General features: G+C 42.1%; 1 protein-coding gene across 1 annotated transcript; it reads left to right on the top strand.

Moving 5' to 3' along the window:
* The first annotated feature begins 593 nt into the window (after positions 1 to 593).
* On the top strand, positions 594 to 18,256 carry LOC106570860 (myosin heavy chain, fast skeletal muscle). Its single transcript, XM_014143428.3, has 40 exons — positions 594 to 647; positions 756 to 983; positions 1,348 to 1,494; positions 1,837 to 1,993; positions 4,012 to 4,039; positions 4,250 to 4,358; positions 4,524 to 4,616; positions 4,788 to 4,848; positions 5,066 to 5,164; positions 5,501 to 5,604; positions 5,976 to 6,114; positions 6,358 to 6,476; positions 6,642 to 6,791; positions 6,886 to 7,056; positions 7,286 to 7,589; positions 7,886 to 7,950; positions 8,044 to 8,131; positions 8,241 to 8,358; positions 8,540 to 8,663; positions 9,030 to 9,166; positions 9,534 to 9,789; positions 11,049 to 11,291; positions 11,613 to 11,789; positions 11,888 to 12,033; positions 12,226 to 12,316; positions 12,659 to 13,048; positions 13,170 to 13,296; positions 13,483 to 13,601; positions 13,742 to 13,938; positions 14,089 to 14,272; positions 14,409 to 14,574; positions 14,890 to 15,014; positions 15,192 to 15,500; positions 15,729 to 15,932; positions 16,069 to 16,194; positions 16,590 to 16,760; positions 17,043 to 17,147; positions 17,243 to 17,338; positions 17,712 to 17,843; positions 18,129 to 18,256. The coding sequence occupies exons 2-40, from the start codon at positions 768 to 770 to the stop codon at positions 18,147 to 18,149; spliced, it is 5,814 nt and encodes a 1,937-aa protein (XP_013998903.3). The 5' UTR covers positions 594 to 647; positions 756 to 767; the 3' UTR covers positions 18,150 to 18,256.
* The last annotated feature ends 262 nt before the right edge of the window (positions 18,257 to 18,518 follow it).

The raw sequence follows: 18,518 nt of genomic DNA, 5'->3' as shown, positions 1-18,518 counted from the left end.
TAACTTTTGCTTGGTTGGCACTTTCAACCAGATATAAGCAAGCTGAGGACCCAGTATCCATAAGTCAGAAACCTTCTTCCTCTGGTAAGACTCTCTCCACCTCCTTAGATATTAAATTGGTCTCATCTTTGGGCTCAGCATCTGAGGCAGAAGCTGACTGCACTGTTTGAATAGATTTTTTGAATAGATTTTTTGAATAGATTTCTGAAACAACAACAAAAATACATGTGTCTATTGTAAGATTTTACAATATGCAATTAAGTGGCATTCATTTAATATATATATATATAATATATATATATTATTTTTTATAGTGCTTTACCTTAAATCTGTAACTTTAATTTAAGGTCAAAAGCGGTGCTCCTGCATTTAGCGGTAAATTGAGGCGATGGTCTAGAATGTAATTGGGTTATATTTGAATTCTTGTCAGAATGTGTAGTAAAGTGAGTTGCCACTAGGAAAATGAAAGTTACTAGTTGAATTGGACATGGCCGTAATGATTGAGTTGAATGATACCATTCAAAATGTTTTCTAGCACTTTGGGGGCAAAATGATAGGGCTTTAGACTTGTGCGTATTCACAACACCCTAATGTTTCACAGGGTTCTCCAAGAAGTACAAATTCATCTGTAGAAGGGGAAAAATAAGGTGAGTCTTAAAAAGTTACAAAAATGTTCTGTGAGAGATACCATTCACCTTACACAGTTGACTGGGGAGGAAGCACCACAGAGTCAATCACGTTTCTCTTTCCTATAGTGATCCGTCACCATGAGTACGGACGCGGAGATGCAAATCTACGGCAAGGCTGCCATATACCTCCGTAAGCCTGAGAAGGAGAGGATGGAGGCACAAGCCGCACCCTTTGATTCAAAGAATGCTTGCTATGTGTCAGACACGAAAGAGCTGTACCTTAAAGGTTTGGTCACTGCCAGGGCTGACGGAAAGTGTACTGTGACAGTCACGAATCCTAACGGCACTAAGGAGGTAAGCCTGATTTGAAAAGTATTACATTTCAAGTTTGTGCAATTACTCAATTTCAACATTTTTTTTTAAAAACATACCAATAGGATAAATGAAATCAGTAACAGCAGAAAGATTAAAAAGCATTAGTTCGTTTTTTTGCAAACAAAAATATAACCTTCACTGCTATTTAATAATGGCATGGCATTTTTCCTATTGACTAGTCAAGAACCACCATGTCTGTGTCAGTGGGTGATAACAAAGTTGTTTAATTAAACGGGGGTATGCATGTGTTTAAAAAGATTGAACTTCAATTATTGAATTTTCAAAAAGCATTCAGTCATGTCCAGTTTGTTCTGTGTATAATCTAGAGTTGTGACTGTTTCAGGAAGGAAAAGAGTTCAAAGAGGCAGACGTCTACCAGATGAACCCCCCTAAATACGACAAGATTGAGGACATGGCCATGATGACCTACCTGAATGAAGCCTCTGTGTTGTATAACCTCAAAGAGCGTTATGCAGCATGGATGATCTATGTAAGATACCTGCACACACACACACACGCACACACACACACACACACACACATACATACATACATACATACATACATACATACATACATACATACATACATACATACATACATACATACATACATACATACATACATACATACATACATACATACATACATACATGAACATGAGAAATAAACACATACAGTAAAACACATAATGAATGGTAGAAACAAAAACATACCAATACAGTAGACCTACATTAGTATACCAAAGCACACCCACATCCTCACATAAATCCAGGTAAAATTCCATCTGATTTTGCTAATCCCCTAATTTAATTTATTCTCTTTCATCCAGACCTACTCTGGGCTCTTCTGTGCCACGGTGAACCCCTACAAGTGGCTTCCTGTGTACGACATGGAGGTTGTTAACGCCTACAGAGGGAAGAAGAGGATGGAGGCTCCACCCCATATCTTCTCCGTCTCTGACAACGCCTTCCAGTTCATGCAGATTGGTACGAGCTCTCATGGATGGATGGATGGATGGAAGTACAGACAGACAGACAGACAGACAGACAGACAGACAGACACAGACAGACAGACAGACACAGACAGACACAGACAGACAGACAGACAGACAGACAGACAGACAGACAGACAGACAGACAGACAGACAGACAGACAGACAGACAGACAGACAGACAGACAGACAGACAGATAGATAGATAGATAGATAGATAGATAGATAGATAGATAGATAGATAGATAGATAGATAGATAGATAGATAGATAGATAGATAGATAGATAGATAGATAGATAGATAGATAGATAGATAGATAGATAGATAGATATGGATCTCAAAGTGTTTATGGATGGATGCATGAATGGAAATTAAAATATGCTTTAGAGAGGTACACAATTTCACAAATGGTTCTATGCAATGCCAAATTAGCAGGAAAACCAGTTATCTTACATTACTTACATTCATAGCTAGGTATCTAATGCTCGCCTCCTGTAGCCAAATGTCAACATATCTGTTTTATTATAAACTGGGTGGTTCCAGCCCAGAATGCTGATTGGCTGACAGCCGTGGTATATGAGACCCTATTCCATGGGTATGACAAAACATTTGTTTTTACTGCTCTAATTACGTTGGTAACCAGTTTATAATAGCAATAAGGCACCTCGAGGGTTTGTGATATACGGCCAATATATCACGGCTAAGGGCTGTATCCAAGCACTCCGTGATGCGTCGTTCATAAGAACAGCCCTTAGACGTGGTATATTGTCCATATACCACACCCCCTCAGGCCTTATTGCTTTAGCATAAACCTTTATTTTCTGTAACATCCCACTCATCCTACTGTAGGTTAGGTACTAAGCAAGCTATCCAGTTAGCTATACTATGCTGTTGAAATAATCTGACTAGTCTTTGGCCTTTGATTTGAGTTTATCCTGCTGCTGACATCTGCCTCTTAGGCCTAGTAACAAACAGTTGAATTGAAGCCTTTCCTGTTTCTGATCGTGAGATGACATGCAACTCAAAAGGGAGCCAATACTACACTACCGTTCAGCGCCGGTAGTTTCTGCAGTGCGCGCTCACATGGGGAGCAGGGGAATTTTCCAAGATAAAAACGTTTTTTTTGGAAAATTCATTTCAATGACATGAGAGGAAACAGACATAAAGTGAAATAAAAATCTAAAACAATTTAAACTCACCACCAATCTGAAAGGGGCATTTTTCTCATAGGATGGCAAAAGGGGAGGTGCTCAGGCATCCTTGGATCTTTATCCGTGCACATGCCTTTATGGTGCTGTATGGTGCTCATCTTTCTTTGTGGTCTGGGGCTGTATAGAACCATTTTTTGTAGCTGTATAGAACACTTTTTGTTGCTGTATAGACTCATTTTGCGGTATAGAACCCTTCTTGGTGCTGTATAGAACCCTTTTTGGTGCTGTATAGAACCCTTTTTGGTGCTGTATAGAACCCTTTTTAATGGTTCTTTATAGAACCTTTTTGGAGAATGGTTCTACAAATAACCTCTTGAAGAACCATAAAGGGTTCTTTTTTCTGGTTAGTCTTATTATATTGTTAAAATTCCATAGTTTTTATTAATTGACAGGTTGAATCAGGTGTGCTAGCTCTGGAACAGCTGGTGGTCACTGAGGAGAGAACTGAAAACCACTGACTTAGACAAGTTGTCACTGACATAAGGCCACACCATACATGAGTCTTTCACAAGACAAGCACTGGCCATACTCATATATAGCATGTAATGGCATTACACAACAGATTAGGTCAACTGGAATGACACTCTCACTCACGGTCACACGAAAAGAGCTGTAAGCAAACCACATCTGAAAATATTCTAATCAGCTGTCGCGCTGACGTTTTTTGAATTATCGCTAAAAAGAGGGAAGAACCCTATGAATGAACCCTATGAATGAACCCTATGAATGAACCCTATGAATGCACTAATGTACCCCTAATGTTGCTTGAGTATGATAAGCAATTCGTTTTTTTGGTTACAGATAACGAGAACCAGTCCGTCCTGATTACGTAAGTTGTTTACTAAAGTTTCACTTGAGAAAGGTGTTTCTATTGTAATATGATGGGTCACTTGATGTGATGAAATACATGACATTATGAATGGATTAGGCAATATGTAATAATCATTCGATGAGTGGGAATATTGGTACATTTTTTATGTTAGAAAACAGGTCAACAGTGTTTTTTTCAATGTTCATCTTTCTCTGTCATATAAACCAGTGGAGAATCCGGTGCAGGAAAGACTGTCAACACCAAGCGTGTCATCCAGTACTTTGCCACCATTGCAGTGTCTGGTGTCAAGAAGGAAGTAGACCCTACCAAAATGCAGGTAGGTTGTGCTTCTGTTTACCTTTTTAACACATTCCCATTTGATTGGCTCTGTAAACTTTTTTTCATTGGTGAATCCTGTTTCAAGAAAAGTACTCAAGTAATTAAGGAAAACTAACTTTACCACTTTACCAGTTTCTAAGTCACTTGTGTTTGTGTCAATCAGGGGTCTCTTGAGGATCAGATCATTGCAGCTAACCCCCTGCTGGAGGCTTACGGTAATGCCAAGACAGTGAGGAATGACAACTCGTCTCGCTTCGTAAGTATGAAGGGTATATAAGTTACCTTATATTGAAACCTTTTATTTCAGTAGATTCCTATTGTTATGTCAATAGATGTCCAACAAACAGTAACATTTAAAGTGGTCTATCAAAGTAAAATGTTACATTTATTTTGTTGACCTAATTCCAACCTCCATGCTCAACTGTAGGGTAAATTCATCAGGATTCACTTCCAAGGAGGAAAACTGGCTAAAGCTGACATTGAGACCTGTGAGTTGGTTTTGATTATTTATCAATTCTTTCCTAAATTCACACATATTCTTTTTTGGAGATCATGTCATCAAATTACGTTTTATCTCATGTTCTCTCTCTCCTCTCTCTCCTCTCTCTCTCCTCTCTCTCCTCTCTCCCCTCTCTCTCTCTCTCTCTCTCTCTCTTTCTCCTCTCTCTCTCTCTCTCTCTCTCTCTCTCTCTCTTTCTCTCTCAGACCTTCTGGAGAAGTCCAGAGTGTCCTTCCAGCTGCCCGATGAGAGAGGCTACCACATCTTCTTCCAGATGATGACCAATCACAAACCTGAGATTGTTGGTACGGCACAGTAGAGGTTCAGGGGAAATTATTCCCACCCAAATTTGTGGAATTTATAACAAATATTCCCAGTCCACACTATTAATACTATTAAAATGAGTACATCCAAGGTAATAAGATATCTAGACACAGATCAGGTCTTTGGGAAATATCTATCAAATAATGCACTGTGATGCACTAGTCCAGGAGTCTCAGTCCCCTCTTTTGATGCTGTTTATTATATACTACATGTATCTTTGAGTCCATCTATTGAGGAGAGGAGGGAGATATACTGCAAAGGTAGGACAGCACAATTCTAAGAGATTTAACTGACAAGCCGTTCTCCATTGTCCACAGAAATGGCGCTCATCACCACCAACCCCTACGACTTCCCCATGTGCAGCCAGGGTCAGATCACTGTGGCCAGCATCAACGACAAGGAAGAGCTGGATGCCACAGACGTGAGTCAAACCAAGGGTTGACCAAACTCTGGAATGGTAGGACCCCCATACACACTGAATGCACTGTGCAATTCCAAATTGGTGGCTGCTGGGAATTGATGTATTTTATTTGTGTTTGATACCTTTATGCCTTCACACTTGGCCTTGAGGCACATGCCTGTATGACATCCACAAGAGAGCGCTACTAAGTGCCCCGTGGAACTGTAGAAAACTCCTTTTGTTTTGCCGTCTACTAGTGTTGGCCAAGCATTCTCAAGAGGAACAGAGAAGACAAATATATCTATCCCATTTGTTCTGGAGTGACCACAGAACTGTAATGTACTAGAACTACTGTTCAGTTCATCAGTGTTGTACTTCATCTCTAATGCCAGGATGCCATTACAATCCTGGGCTTCACTAATGAGGAGAAGATGGGCATCTACAAGCTGACAGGAGCTGTACTGCACCATGGAAACTTGCACTTCAAGCAGAAGCAGCGTGAGGAGCAGGCTGAGCCAGACGGCACAGAGGGTGAGTCCCAGTCATAGACGTACAATATGTAAAGCATTAGTCCCATTCCCAAACAATGCAATAGAACACCTAAGACAGATAGTGTCACATGAAAGTAACCCAGGAGACCAGATTTCAAACTCCAGAAATGATTTGAAATGATGGATGTGGGTGAAAATCAAAACCTTACCCAAACTATTTTGTCAGTGTGGCATGAGAAACATCTTGTGTGCCTGAGTCTATTGTTGTTGGTTCTCTCTACAGTGGCTGATAAAATTGGCTACCTGTTGGGCCTGAACTCAGCTGAGATGTTGAAGGCTCTGTGCTACCCCAGAGTCAAGGTCGGCAACGACTACGTGACCAAGGGACAGACTGTGCCTCAGGTAAGACGACCAAACACAGCATCTACCATTTTCTGAGCACCGGAAATCTTTTGAGGACCATAGATGTTTTTTCTTCTTGTGATGTTGTTATTCCCAAGCTCTTATCACCTTATCACTAGACACGATCAATATCTTATGTATTCATTTGAGGTATTATCATTATAGGTTAATAACTCAGTCTCGGCTCTGGCCAAGTCCATCTATGAGAGGATGTTCTTGTGGATGGTCATCCGTATCAACGAGATGTTGGACACCAAGAATCCAAGGCAGTTCTATATCGGCGTGCTCGACATTGCCGGGTTTGAGATCTTTGATGTGAGTATGCGACCAGAACAAGACAATTAGTTGGGATTGAGAGGGATTACAGCCTTGTATGATGTAACGACCCTTTTTAAAATTCCATCACCAGTACAACAGCATGGAGCAGCTGTGCATCAACTTCACCAATGAGAAACTGCAACAGTTTTTCAACCACACCATGTTCGTCCTGGAACAAGAGGAGTACAAGAAGGAGGGAATCATCTGGGCCTTCATTGACTTCGGCATGGACTTGGCTGCCTGCATTGAGCTTATTGAGAAGGTAAACTGTCTGTGAGGATTATAATGGACCACAACAGCAAAGCTCATATGAGCACTGTGTGAAATATTATCACAATGGTACAACGTTTCCGACTGTTGAGAACTCAATATTTTTCCGATTATGTGCCCCTAAATGAATATAATCCTACAATAGCATGTTTGCTAAAGGAATAAATCTGATCCTAAATGTAAATATCACTAATTTGATATACATCTCTTTTTTCGTAAAGCCATTGGGCATCTTCTCCATCCTTGAAGAGGAGTGCATGTTCCCCAAGTCTTCAGACACTACCTTCAAGGACAAGCTGTACGCCCAGCATCTTGGCAAAACCAAGGCGTTTGAGAAGCCCAAGCCTGCCAAAGGCAAGGCAGAAGCCCACTTCTCCCTGGTGCACTACGCCGGCACTGTGGACTACAACATCACTGGCTGGCTGGAGAAGAACAAGGATCCCCTGAACGACTCAGTTATTCAGCTGTACGGGAAGTCTTCAGTCAAACTTTTGGCTGCTCTGTACCCTGCTGCCCCACCTGAGGGTAAGACTAGCATCAGTTACAACTCAGACCTAACATTTTTTTGTCTTTGAATGTATCACAAATGCTCAGGCTTATTCACTGGGTTAATTTACTCATACAATAGGTGTTATTTTACACAATTTCATTGGTAGCATTTGCATTAAGATAAGTATGAAGTTAACCAGAGATTCTCTGGTTTAAATTTAGTGTGCTTTACTGAAGGCAAGAACATTCCAGATGTCTTACATACTCGTATTATTATTCCACTCTGAGAAGTATACTTGTCTAGTTATATTTTACTTTGCCCATATGAATAGATAATACCAAGAAGGGAGGTAAGAAGAAGGGTGGCTCCATGCAGACTGTGTCCTCCCAGTTCAGGGTGAGCTTCTGAAATGTGTATACTCATTCCTTCTAAATGTGCATTGATTATCATAAATCATTTCTGAGAGAATGCTTTGTAACCCTCTTATAGGAGAACTTACATAAGCTGATGACCAACTTGAGGAGCACTCATCCTCACTTTGTGCGCTGCCTGATCCCCAACGAGTCAAAGACCCCAGGTACAAGAAATATTGAGTTTACATCTTATCAGTACAGTATCAGTAACCTTAACGAACCAATCTTTAACCTGTTTACGAGCATTAAAAGAGACTTGGTTTGTTTTACCAGGTCTGATGGAGAACTTCCTGGTTATCCACCAGCTCAGGTGTAATGGTGTTCTGGAGGGTATCCGGATCTGCAGAAAGGGCTTCCCTAGCAGAATCATCTATGCTGACTTCAAGCAGAGGTACACCCACACAAACACACACACACACGCACGCACGCGCACGCACGGACGGACACGCACACACACGCACACATACAGTTCTGCTACAAGGGTTTTCCCAACATCAAAATAGGCTTACTTATTACGTAATATAACCAACCTATTACAACTTGACATATGTTAAAAATGTCTCCCCATTCAGGTATAAAGTACTGAATGCCAGTGTCATCCCAGAGGGCCAGTTCATGGACAACAAGAAGGCTTCTGAGAAGCTGCTTGGATCCATTGATGTGAATCATGAGGATTACAAGTTTGGACACACCAAGGTCAGTCACCTACCACCCTTTGCAAAAGCTGACAATAAAACACAACTCAATGGTAATTTAAACCCGTACCATTCAACATCTCTCCAGTCCATCCTTTATTTCTATTTCTTCTTCATGGAAAATGTTGAAAAACATCGTACTGTTTTTTTCTTCAATGTCATATAATCACAAGTCTAGAAGAGAAACTAAACTCATTATTCATCTACAACTGTACAACAACTTACACATTATAAACAACCTATCCCATGGATTGTTTGTGAGCATTACAATGTTTGTGTTGTTTATATCAATCTAGTGGTGTTGTTTCCTGTTCTGTCACCATCTGACTCTGGTTCCATAATTGACTATGTATAACCTGTGTCTCAGGTGTTCTTCAAAGCCGGTCTGCTGGGCGTCCTGGAGGAGATGAGAGATGAGAAGCTGGCCACTCTGGTCGGCATGGTCCAGGCTCTCAGCCGGGGATTCCTCATGAGGAGAGAGTTCACCAAGATGATGGAGAGGAGGTGAGGAATAGGAGACATCTGGGCAAAGCTTTCTGTCAACCACCTGTATCTAATGCATTATTACATTCTGTATATGCTGTGAGTTGTTCAGAATAAAAAAGTACAACTTAAAATGCTCTATTAAAACTGTAGTTTGGGATTTGGCAAGCTGTTCAATTGTCTTTTAAATATCGGATATTTACCCATTCATTCTTGAAGAATAAAAAATGCCTCATGAGCTTGAATCTATCTAGAACGCAGTCTATGAGGGGTTACATATCCACAGCCCCATTCCTCTGCTGTACACAAAGTGCCGGGGGTCTCCATTTTGTTTTTCTTCTAATCCCAGAATGTAGCTTTATGTCACGCTATCCTTTCTGTCAACCAGAGATTCCGTCTTCACCATCCAGTACAACATCCGCTCCTTCATGAATGTTAAAACCTGGCCGTGGATGAAGGTGTACTTTAAGATCAAGCCCTTGCTGAAGAGCGCAGAGACTGAGAAGGAGCTGGCCAACATGAAGGAGAACTATGAGAAGATGCAGACGGACCTGGCCAAGGCTCTGGCCACCAAGAAGCAGTTGGAGGAGAAGTTGGTGTCCATGGTGCAGGAGAGGGCAGACCTTGCGCTCCAAGTAGCATCTGTGAGTGAACAATGACCCTCATGATTATTTTATTTTTAAATTGAACATTTATTTAACTAGGCAAGTCAGTTAAGAACAAATTCTATTTTACAATGACGGCCTACCGGGGAACAGTGGGTTAACTGGTGTGTTCAGGGGCATAACGACAGATTTTTACCTTGTCAGCTCGAGGATTCAATCCAGCGACCTTTTGGTTACTGGCCCACCTGCTGACCCAACACATTTACACACACATGAACATGAACACAGACACACACACACAATCAAACAGACAGTGAGAGACACACACACACACACACACACACACACACACACACACACACACACACACACACACACACACACACACACACACACACACACACACACACACACACACACACACACACACACACACACACACACACACACACACATATATATGAACAGACACGTACACAGTGTCTCGCTAGGAGTGCAAATTTCCTGTACTTCTACACATTCTGCCATGGGGCAGAGAGAACATTATATAGCACTTCTATACATTTTCTCATGGGGCTGGTGGCTGAGAGAAAAAAATCACAGTTTTAAAGCCAATTTCCTGCACTTCAACACATTTTCTCATGGGGCTGATGGCTGAGAGAAAAAAATCAGTTTTAAAGCCAATTTCCTGCACTTCAACACATTTTCTCATGGGGCTGATGGCTGAGAGAAAAAAATCCGTTTTAAAGCCAATTTCCTGCACTTCAACACATTTTCTCATGGGGCTGATGGCTGTGAGAAAACAAACACCGTTTTAAAGCCAATTTCCTGCAATTCTACATATTTTTGCCATCGCTTATGTCGTGTTCTTATGCAATCTGAGTGATTCAAACACTATAGCAAAACGTTTGACATTTTTGGAATTTTAGATTCTCCATGACTGCAGTTTTTATTTTGCTGATTGTTAGTTCTCAAAGATCTTATAAAAAAAGATATAGCTCTATTACATTTTTTACGATCATTAGTCATTTCAGTTTAAAATGAAGAACGTTTTACCGTCCCTAAAATTTAAAAAAGTATTAAATAAAAATGTTGTGAGTGGCAACAACTAAATGAACATAGGGGAAACACTGATGTGTTGTATGTGGCTAACTCATACATTTATTTGTGTTACCCATGTTACATATATATATATTGTGTATTTATATTGATTTGCTCTGACCTGTTTGACTAAATTAAGTCTATATTTTGATACACAAAGTGAGGCCGTAGATTTTTTTTCCCTGTTCTGAAACCAGGATTCAGAGAATCTGAACGATGCTGAGGAAAGGTGCGAGGGGCTCATCAAGAGCAAGATCCAGCTGGAGGCCAAACTCAAAGAGACGACAGAGAGGCTGGAGGATGAGGAGGAGATGAATGCTGAGTTGACTGCCAAGAAGAGGAAGCTGGAGGATGAGTGCTCTGAGCTGAAGAAGGATATTGATGACCTGGAGCTCACCCTGGCCAAAGTGGAGAAGGAGAAGCACGCCACTGAAAACAAGGTCTCGTAGACAGTCTAACCATCCAAATAAAAATCTACTCAAAACATAGCTCAACAGAAATAGAATTCAAATTGTTTTGTGGGTGCAGGGAAAATGAAGACACAAAATAGTTGAATTTCAGTTGCAGGGTACTCAATGCTTGTTCTGCATCCCCTCGTTTATGACTTCCATTTAGTACAGTGCAATTTAGTGTTGAATCAATAGTACAGTACTTGTTGACACATTTATAATCTGAATGAAATGAATGCAATATATATCAAACTAAATCTCCCCTTCATGGTGAAGTGACAAAAGACTTACATTTGTTGTGGACGTTTTTAGGTTAAAAACCTGACTGAGGAGATGGCATCTATGGATGAGAGTGTTGCCAAGCTGACCAAGGAGAAGAAAGCCCTCCAAGAGGCCCACCAGCAGACACTGGACGACCTGCAGGCAGAGGAGGACAAAGTCAACACTCTGACCAAGGCCAAGACCAAGCTGGAACAGCAAGTGGATGACGTGAGTGGAGTTTTACATTTTGTCCATGATTGTATGTAAGATGATATTATCTTCAGTTGTTTAGATTTGAACATTACATGTGTGTTTTTATCTTATAGCTTGAGGGTTCTCTGGAGCAAGAGAAGAAGCTCCGTATGGACCTTGAGAGAGCCAAGAGAAAGCTGGAAGGAGATCTGAAGCTTGCCCAGGAGTCCATAATGGACCTGGAGAATGACAAGCAGCAGTCTGATGAGAAAATCAAGAAGTAAACACAAACAAATTACTACAGTATTACCTGCCATATTGATCAACATAATGGTTGTTCTTGGCTCAATCTTGTAATTATGAATTAGGATTTGTATGTGATTCTTTAAAGCAAAGTGAATGCTATTATATTATCCCTTTACACTATCAAACCAAAACCAACTCTGCAAATCGACGTGTTTGTGTTTCTTAGGAAGGACTTTGAGACCAGCCAGCTCCTCAGCAAGGTTGAGGATGAACAGTCTCTGGGAGCTCAGCTGCAGAAGAAGATCAAGGAACTGCAGGTACAGTACAGGATCTAAGCTCCAGTACAGGAAAGCACACACCTGAAACATTTCTGGTGGCTTCTAATGGCTCAGTAAGTTGGAAGATGGTGCTTTTAACTGTTGTAAAGATGGTGCTTTTAACTGTTGTAAAGATGGTGCTTTTAACTGTTGTAAAGATGGTGCTTCTATCCGTTGTGGTTTTGGTTGACACATTGGACACTGTCTACTGAATTTATTTGTGTATTTGGCTTTGTATCAACAAATGTATGCAAAATATACATACTATTATTATTTATACAGGTTATTTATTTCAACTATATTGTAGTGTTCATCCCCCTCTGTTCCTGCCCCCTGTTCTAGGCCCGTATTGAGGAGCTGGAGGAGGAAATTGAGGCTGAGCGTGCTGCCAGGGCTAAGGTTGAGAAGCAGAGGGCCGATCTCTCCAGGGAACTTGAGGAGATCAGCGAGAGGCTGGAGGAGGCTGGAGGCGCCACTGCTGCTCAGATTGAGATGAACAAGAAGCGCGAGGCTGAGTTCCAGAAGCTGCGTCGTGATCTTGAAGAGTCCACCCTGCAGCATGAGGCCACAGCCGCCGGTCTGCGCAAAAAGCAGGCTGACAGTGTGGCTGAGCTCGGGGAGCAGATTGACAACCTGCAGCGCGTCAAGCAGAAGCTGGAGAAGGAGAAGAGCGAGTATAAGATGGAGATTGATGACCTCACCAGCAACATGGAGGCCGTCGCCAAGGCTAAGGTGAGTAATGATGTTTTAGTCAAGCAGTGTTGAGGGAGGTCAACTTCATTACCATTCAAGTGAACTGATGTTGGCAGGAGTCCCATATATAAAGTAATAATGGAACATGTTTTACTAACAGGGCAATCTGGAGAAGATGTGTCGTACTCTTGAGGACCAGCTGAGCGAGCTCAAGACTAAGAATGATGAGAATGTTCGCCAGGTCAACGACGTCAGCGGACAGAGGGCCAGACTCCTGACAGAAAATGGTACCATTAGCAATGACCAGCAAACTAATAGTAGTACACTTCAGTAGTACACAATAACACGTGTCCAGTCCACATAGTGTTTACTGTACTATTCACAACCTAACATTGCTATTCGATACCTCAAAATACATTTTAAATCTTCGGGAACAGAGACCTCATTAACACGATGTCCCTCTATCCCTGCAGGTGAGTTTGGCCGCCAGCTGGAGGAGAAGGAAGCCCTGGTGTCTCAGCTGACCAGAGGCAAACATGCCTTCACCCAGCAGGTTGAGGAGATGAAGAGGCTGATTGAGGAGGAGGTAAAGGTAAGGGACCCAAAACAGACTCCATCTGCCACAGTTTAGAGCCATATCTCCATAAAGACGGTGACTACGCCATTCTCAGAGACTGTTTTACTCTCTCTCTCTAATCTCTCTTTGTCTTTGTTTGTCTTTCTCTCTCACAGGCTAAAAACGCACTGTCCCACAGTGTCCAGTCTGCCCGCCATGACTGTGACCTTCTAAGAGAGCAGTTTGAAGAGGAGCAGGAGGCCAAGGCAGAGCTGCAGCGCGGCATGTCCAAGGCCAACAGTGAGGTGGCTCAGTGGAGGACTAAGTATGAAACTGATGCCATCCAGCGCACAGAGGAGCTGGAGGAGGCTAAGTGAGTTGCACACAACAGCAAAAACACAAATATAGGGTGTGGATGGTGAGGGTGGTAGTGGGCTTTGAGAAAATGTTACGTCAATATGTATTGTAACATTTGTTTCACAACAAATTGTTCACCATAAAACCACCCTCTGTCATCCAACAGGAAGAAGCTGGCCCAGCGTCTGCAGGAGGCTGAGGAGACCATTGAGGCGACCAACTCAAAGTGTGCCTCCCTGGAGAAGACCAAGCAGAGACTGCAGGGAGAGGTGGAGGACCTCATGATTGACGTTGAGAGAGCCACCGCGATGGCTGCCAACCTCGACAAGAAGCAGAGGAACTTTGACAAGGTGAAAATGCATGAACCTAATCCTAGTGGGATATTTTATGTGTGCTATTTGATCAATTGTAGTATAAGTGTAACATATTTCTGATTCAAAACTCTCCATCAATGAGTTGGAATGAAAATCCCATGGATTTCCCTAGGTTCTGGCAGAGTGGAAGCAGAAGTATGAGGAAGGTCAGGCTGAACTGGAAGGAGCTCAGAAGGAGGCTCGCTCAATGAGCACTGAACTCTTCAAGATGAAGAACTCCTACGAGGAGGCTTTGGATCATCTGGAGACTCTAAAGAGAGAGAACAAGAACCTGCAACGTGAGCATTTGACAGCAATTCTTTTTGGCTCATGTTTGACTAGTGTTTTTGAAAATGGAGGGAACTGTAATCATCAGAATGACCATTACACCATTTCAGAATTGTTTTATGTACAGTTTAAAATATTCTTGTTTGAACTTGTAATCGGTATTCTTTCAAACAACCCAAGGAAGTAGGAGGAAATTCGATTTGCAAAACGATATGAAGTGCTGTTATTAATGAACTGTTATTATGATTCATTGTCAACTTCAGTGCATTGGTGATATCCACTGAACATCTCCTGAGTCTAAACAGCTCCTGTGTTTGTGTGTGCAGAGGAGATCTCTGACCTGACTGAGCAGATCGGAGAGACTGGAAAGAGCATCCATGAGCTGGAGAAGGCCAAGAAAACCGTGGAGACAGAGAAGTCTGAGATCCAGACCGCTCTGGAGGAGGCTGAGGTACAAACTACAGCTGTTTGAAGGGATAAGCAGTGTTACACTAACCAATTCCAGCTACAGTGCAATGCTTTCCTTGTTGGTGTTTATTGTAGTCATATATATTTAATTCCTTATGTCATACACATCCAAATACAAATGTATTGAACACAATTCGCCTGACTGCTTCTCTTTATCCAGGGAACACTGGAGCACGAGGAATCCAAGATTCTGCGTGTTCAGCTGGAGCTGAACCAGATCAAGGGTGAGGTGGACAGGAAGCTGGCTGAGAAGGATGAGGAGCTGGAGCAGATCAAGAGGAACAGCCAGAGGGTGGTTGACTCCATGCAGAGCACCCTGGACTCTGAGGTCAGGAGCAGGAATGATGCCCTGAGGGTGAAGAAGAAGATGGAGGGAGACCTGAACGAGATGGAGATCCAGCTGAGCCACGCCAACAGGCAGGCAGCTGAGGCCCAGAAACAGCTAAGGAACATCCAGGGACAGCTCAAGGTAAAGGGACTGGGACATCAGGTTCAAACATCTGAACATGGGGAGGTATTTGTTGTTTTTTTGATCTGTAAAAAAGAATAGAACAGAGGAATTGAATAGAGTGGACTAATATACTGTCGAAAGGTATGGACATTTGGGAAATTATTATAAATTAAAATGTCTATCACTGATCCTATTGCCCCTGCTTGCCAATGAGTCTTAATGAACCTATATCATTGTGAATCCCAGGATGCCCAATTGCACCTTGATGACGCCGTCCGTGCCTCAGAGGACACGAAGGAGCAGGTAGCCATGGTGGAGCGCAGGAACGGTCTGATGGTGGCTGAAATCGAGGAGCTGAGAGTTGCTCTGGAGCAGACAGAGAGAGGCCGCAAAGTGGCTGAGACTGAGCTGGTAGACGCCAGCGAGCGTGTTGGATTTCTGCACTCCCAGGTATGGGTCAAAAGCTATTTCTAATAAAACCTAGCAAACCGTTTACACACAGCTGAAATTTGACAGTGCTTGCTTTTACATTTTCATCATTCTGTCCTGTGACTCGAGAGTCAAATAAATGTCTTGTTTCCTCCAGAACACCAGCCTTCTGAACACTAAGAAGAAGCTGGAGACTGACCTAGTGCAGGTGCAGGGAGAGGTGGACGACATCGTCCAGGAGGCCAGGAACGCAGAGGAGAAGGCCAAGAAGGCCATCACTGACGTGAGTCCTTATGATCTCTATTGAATTACATCAACTTGATTTTGCCCATAAGAGGGACGTTATAATTGGTGTAGTATCAGAAGTCCCAGACCTATGGGCAACAGCACTAGGTCTGGGAATCATGTTGGATTTTCTTGGCCTATTCGGGGAGGATGCTATTCTGACGGACAACTCTCCAAACAAATCACACATTTGGGTAGGCAGAGCTTTACTGCAAGACTATGGATGGATTTTACGGTACCCAACTCTTCCCTTTCCTCTGCCAAATTGATTTTGGTTTTAATACAGATGTGTATACTGGAACATTGGTACATTGTGGGAGGCATCCCGTCTGTCTAGAGAGAGACTATGGTTGGTGCCAATCGGTGCATAAATTAAACACACTACCATTCCAGGCGGCCATGATGGCTGAGGAGCTGAAGAAGGAGCAGGACACCAGCTCTCACCTGGAGAGGATGAAGAAGAACCTGGAGGTCACAGTCAAGGACCTGCAGCACCGTCTGGATGAGGCTGAGAATCTGGCCATGAAGGGAGGCAAGAAGCAGCTCCAGAAACTGGAGTCCAGGGTGAGTTATCAGCAGGGTGGGTTGAAACACTGATTGCTGGAAATGTATTTAATCATATACAAATACACAGGAGCATTGTGTAATTACTTTTTCTCTCAATAACGCACCTAGATAATGAAAAGCTGTTATGATTACAGACCCCTTCAATAAACATGTACAAGTGCATAGGAACAGACAACATTGTGCTTCCTTGACTAGTAGAAGATACCTCTGTTTACAAAGATTTGTAACGTATGATTTCAACACCTCAGATAAATGTCTACATTCCTTTCTTCCACAAAGGTGCGTGAGCTCGAGACTGAGGTGGAGGCTGAGCAGAGAAGAGGTGTAGACGCGGTCAAGGGAGTTCGCAAGTATGAGCGCAGAGTCAAGGAGCTCACCTACCAGGTAAGAGAAAGTACCTTCTCCACACACTTGACACTAACACATACAGGTTTGTGTATAAAACGATGGGGCAATGATTATTTGATCTTCTCCCACAGACTGAGGAGGATAAGAAGAATGTTGGCAGACTTCAGGACCTGGTAGGCAAGCTGCAGATGAAAGTGAAGGCCTACAAGAGGCAGGCCGAGGAAGCGGTGAGTCACATACTTTGTCAGATACTCTAAAAGCATACATTCCAAAACATATATACATTACAAACTTCATGTCCATACTGTTTAGTTGAAGTAAGTGCTACTGCGCATCAGTCAACAATGACTCAATTGATAGTGCAAGTAATTGATATGTTATATGTTACCAACTTAAAGGAGAGGGGGTTGAATATTAATATGAATATTAATATATTGCAGTTTGATCCCCAGTTCTGCAACTCACTTTCTCTGCTGTATCATTGGCATCTGTCAATAAAAAAAGCTTTCAAATACCTTTAAAAAATATATATTAATTTGCTACCTGAAGTTTCAAACTTTGAACGCTGATGTTCTGCTCTCCTCTCTTTTCCTCACCCAGGAGGAAGCAGCCAATAGCCACATGTCTAAGTTCCGGAAGGTTCAGCATGAGCTGGAGGAGGCTGAGGAGCGTTCTGACATTGCTGAGACTCAGGTCAACAAGCTCAGAGCCAAGACCCGCGAAGGTGGAAAGGTACAGAGCTGCTGCTGAATCTAACTCATGTTAAAATATGACCATATCAACGCCACCTATGAATTAGCCTTCTCTGAGGTCCATACTGACCTTTTACACTCACTTAAATGTATTTAAGATCTCTAAGAAGCACATTTCAGGTAGGGCAAAAAATGTGGTGCTTCAAAATCAAAAATTTAAGTTGAGCACTGATCATTAAATTCTTTATGCATTATATTATTTCCAAGTGTTGATACATTTTGTTCATTATTAAATACTAATCTATTGTGTTCTTTCTTCTTACAGGGCAAGGAAGCTGCTGAATAGACCAAAGTATTGAAGATCAAAGTCTTAACATTTTCCTGTGTTGCATAAAATAGGATTTTCATGATAAAAGTTTCAGCATTCATTAAAAACATGTAGGCGTAAGTACACTTCCCTTGTGACTGTGGATTTATTACTCAGCAAACAGCTTTTTCATACCATATTCTAGGATTCCAAAAACAAAGAAGTGGTCACCTTACCAAAGCAGTCACTTTTTTGGGGTAAACGTCTGAGGAATGAGGCTGGAGAAATGTGACCACTCTCAAACTCATACTGAGCTATGGATGAATGGACTGACCATCCATAACATCAAAATAATAGTTTCAAACATTTACACTTGGGAGAATTGGCCTATATGGCGCAAATTGGCCC

Source organism: Salmo salar, chromosome 15, assembly GCF_965601325.2.
Source record: "Salmo salar chromosome 15, fSalSal1, whole genome shotgun sequence".
NCBI classification, from domain to species: domain Eukaryota; kingdom Metazoa; phylum Chordata; class Actinopteri; order Salmoniformes; family Salmonidae; genus Salmo; species Salmo salar.
Note: the sequence above shows the minus strand (reverse complement) of the source record. Positions and strands in the feature narration are given on the sequence as shown.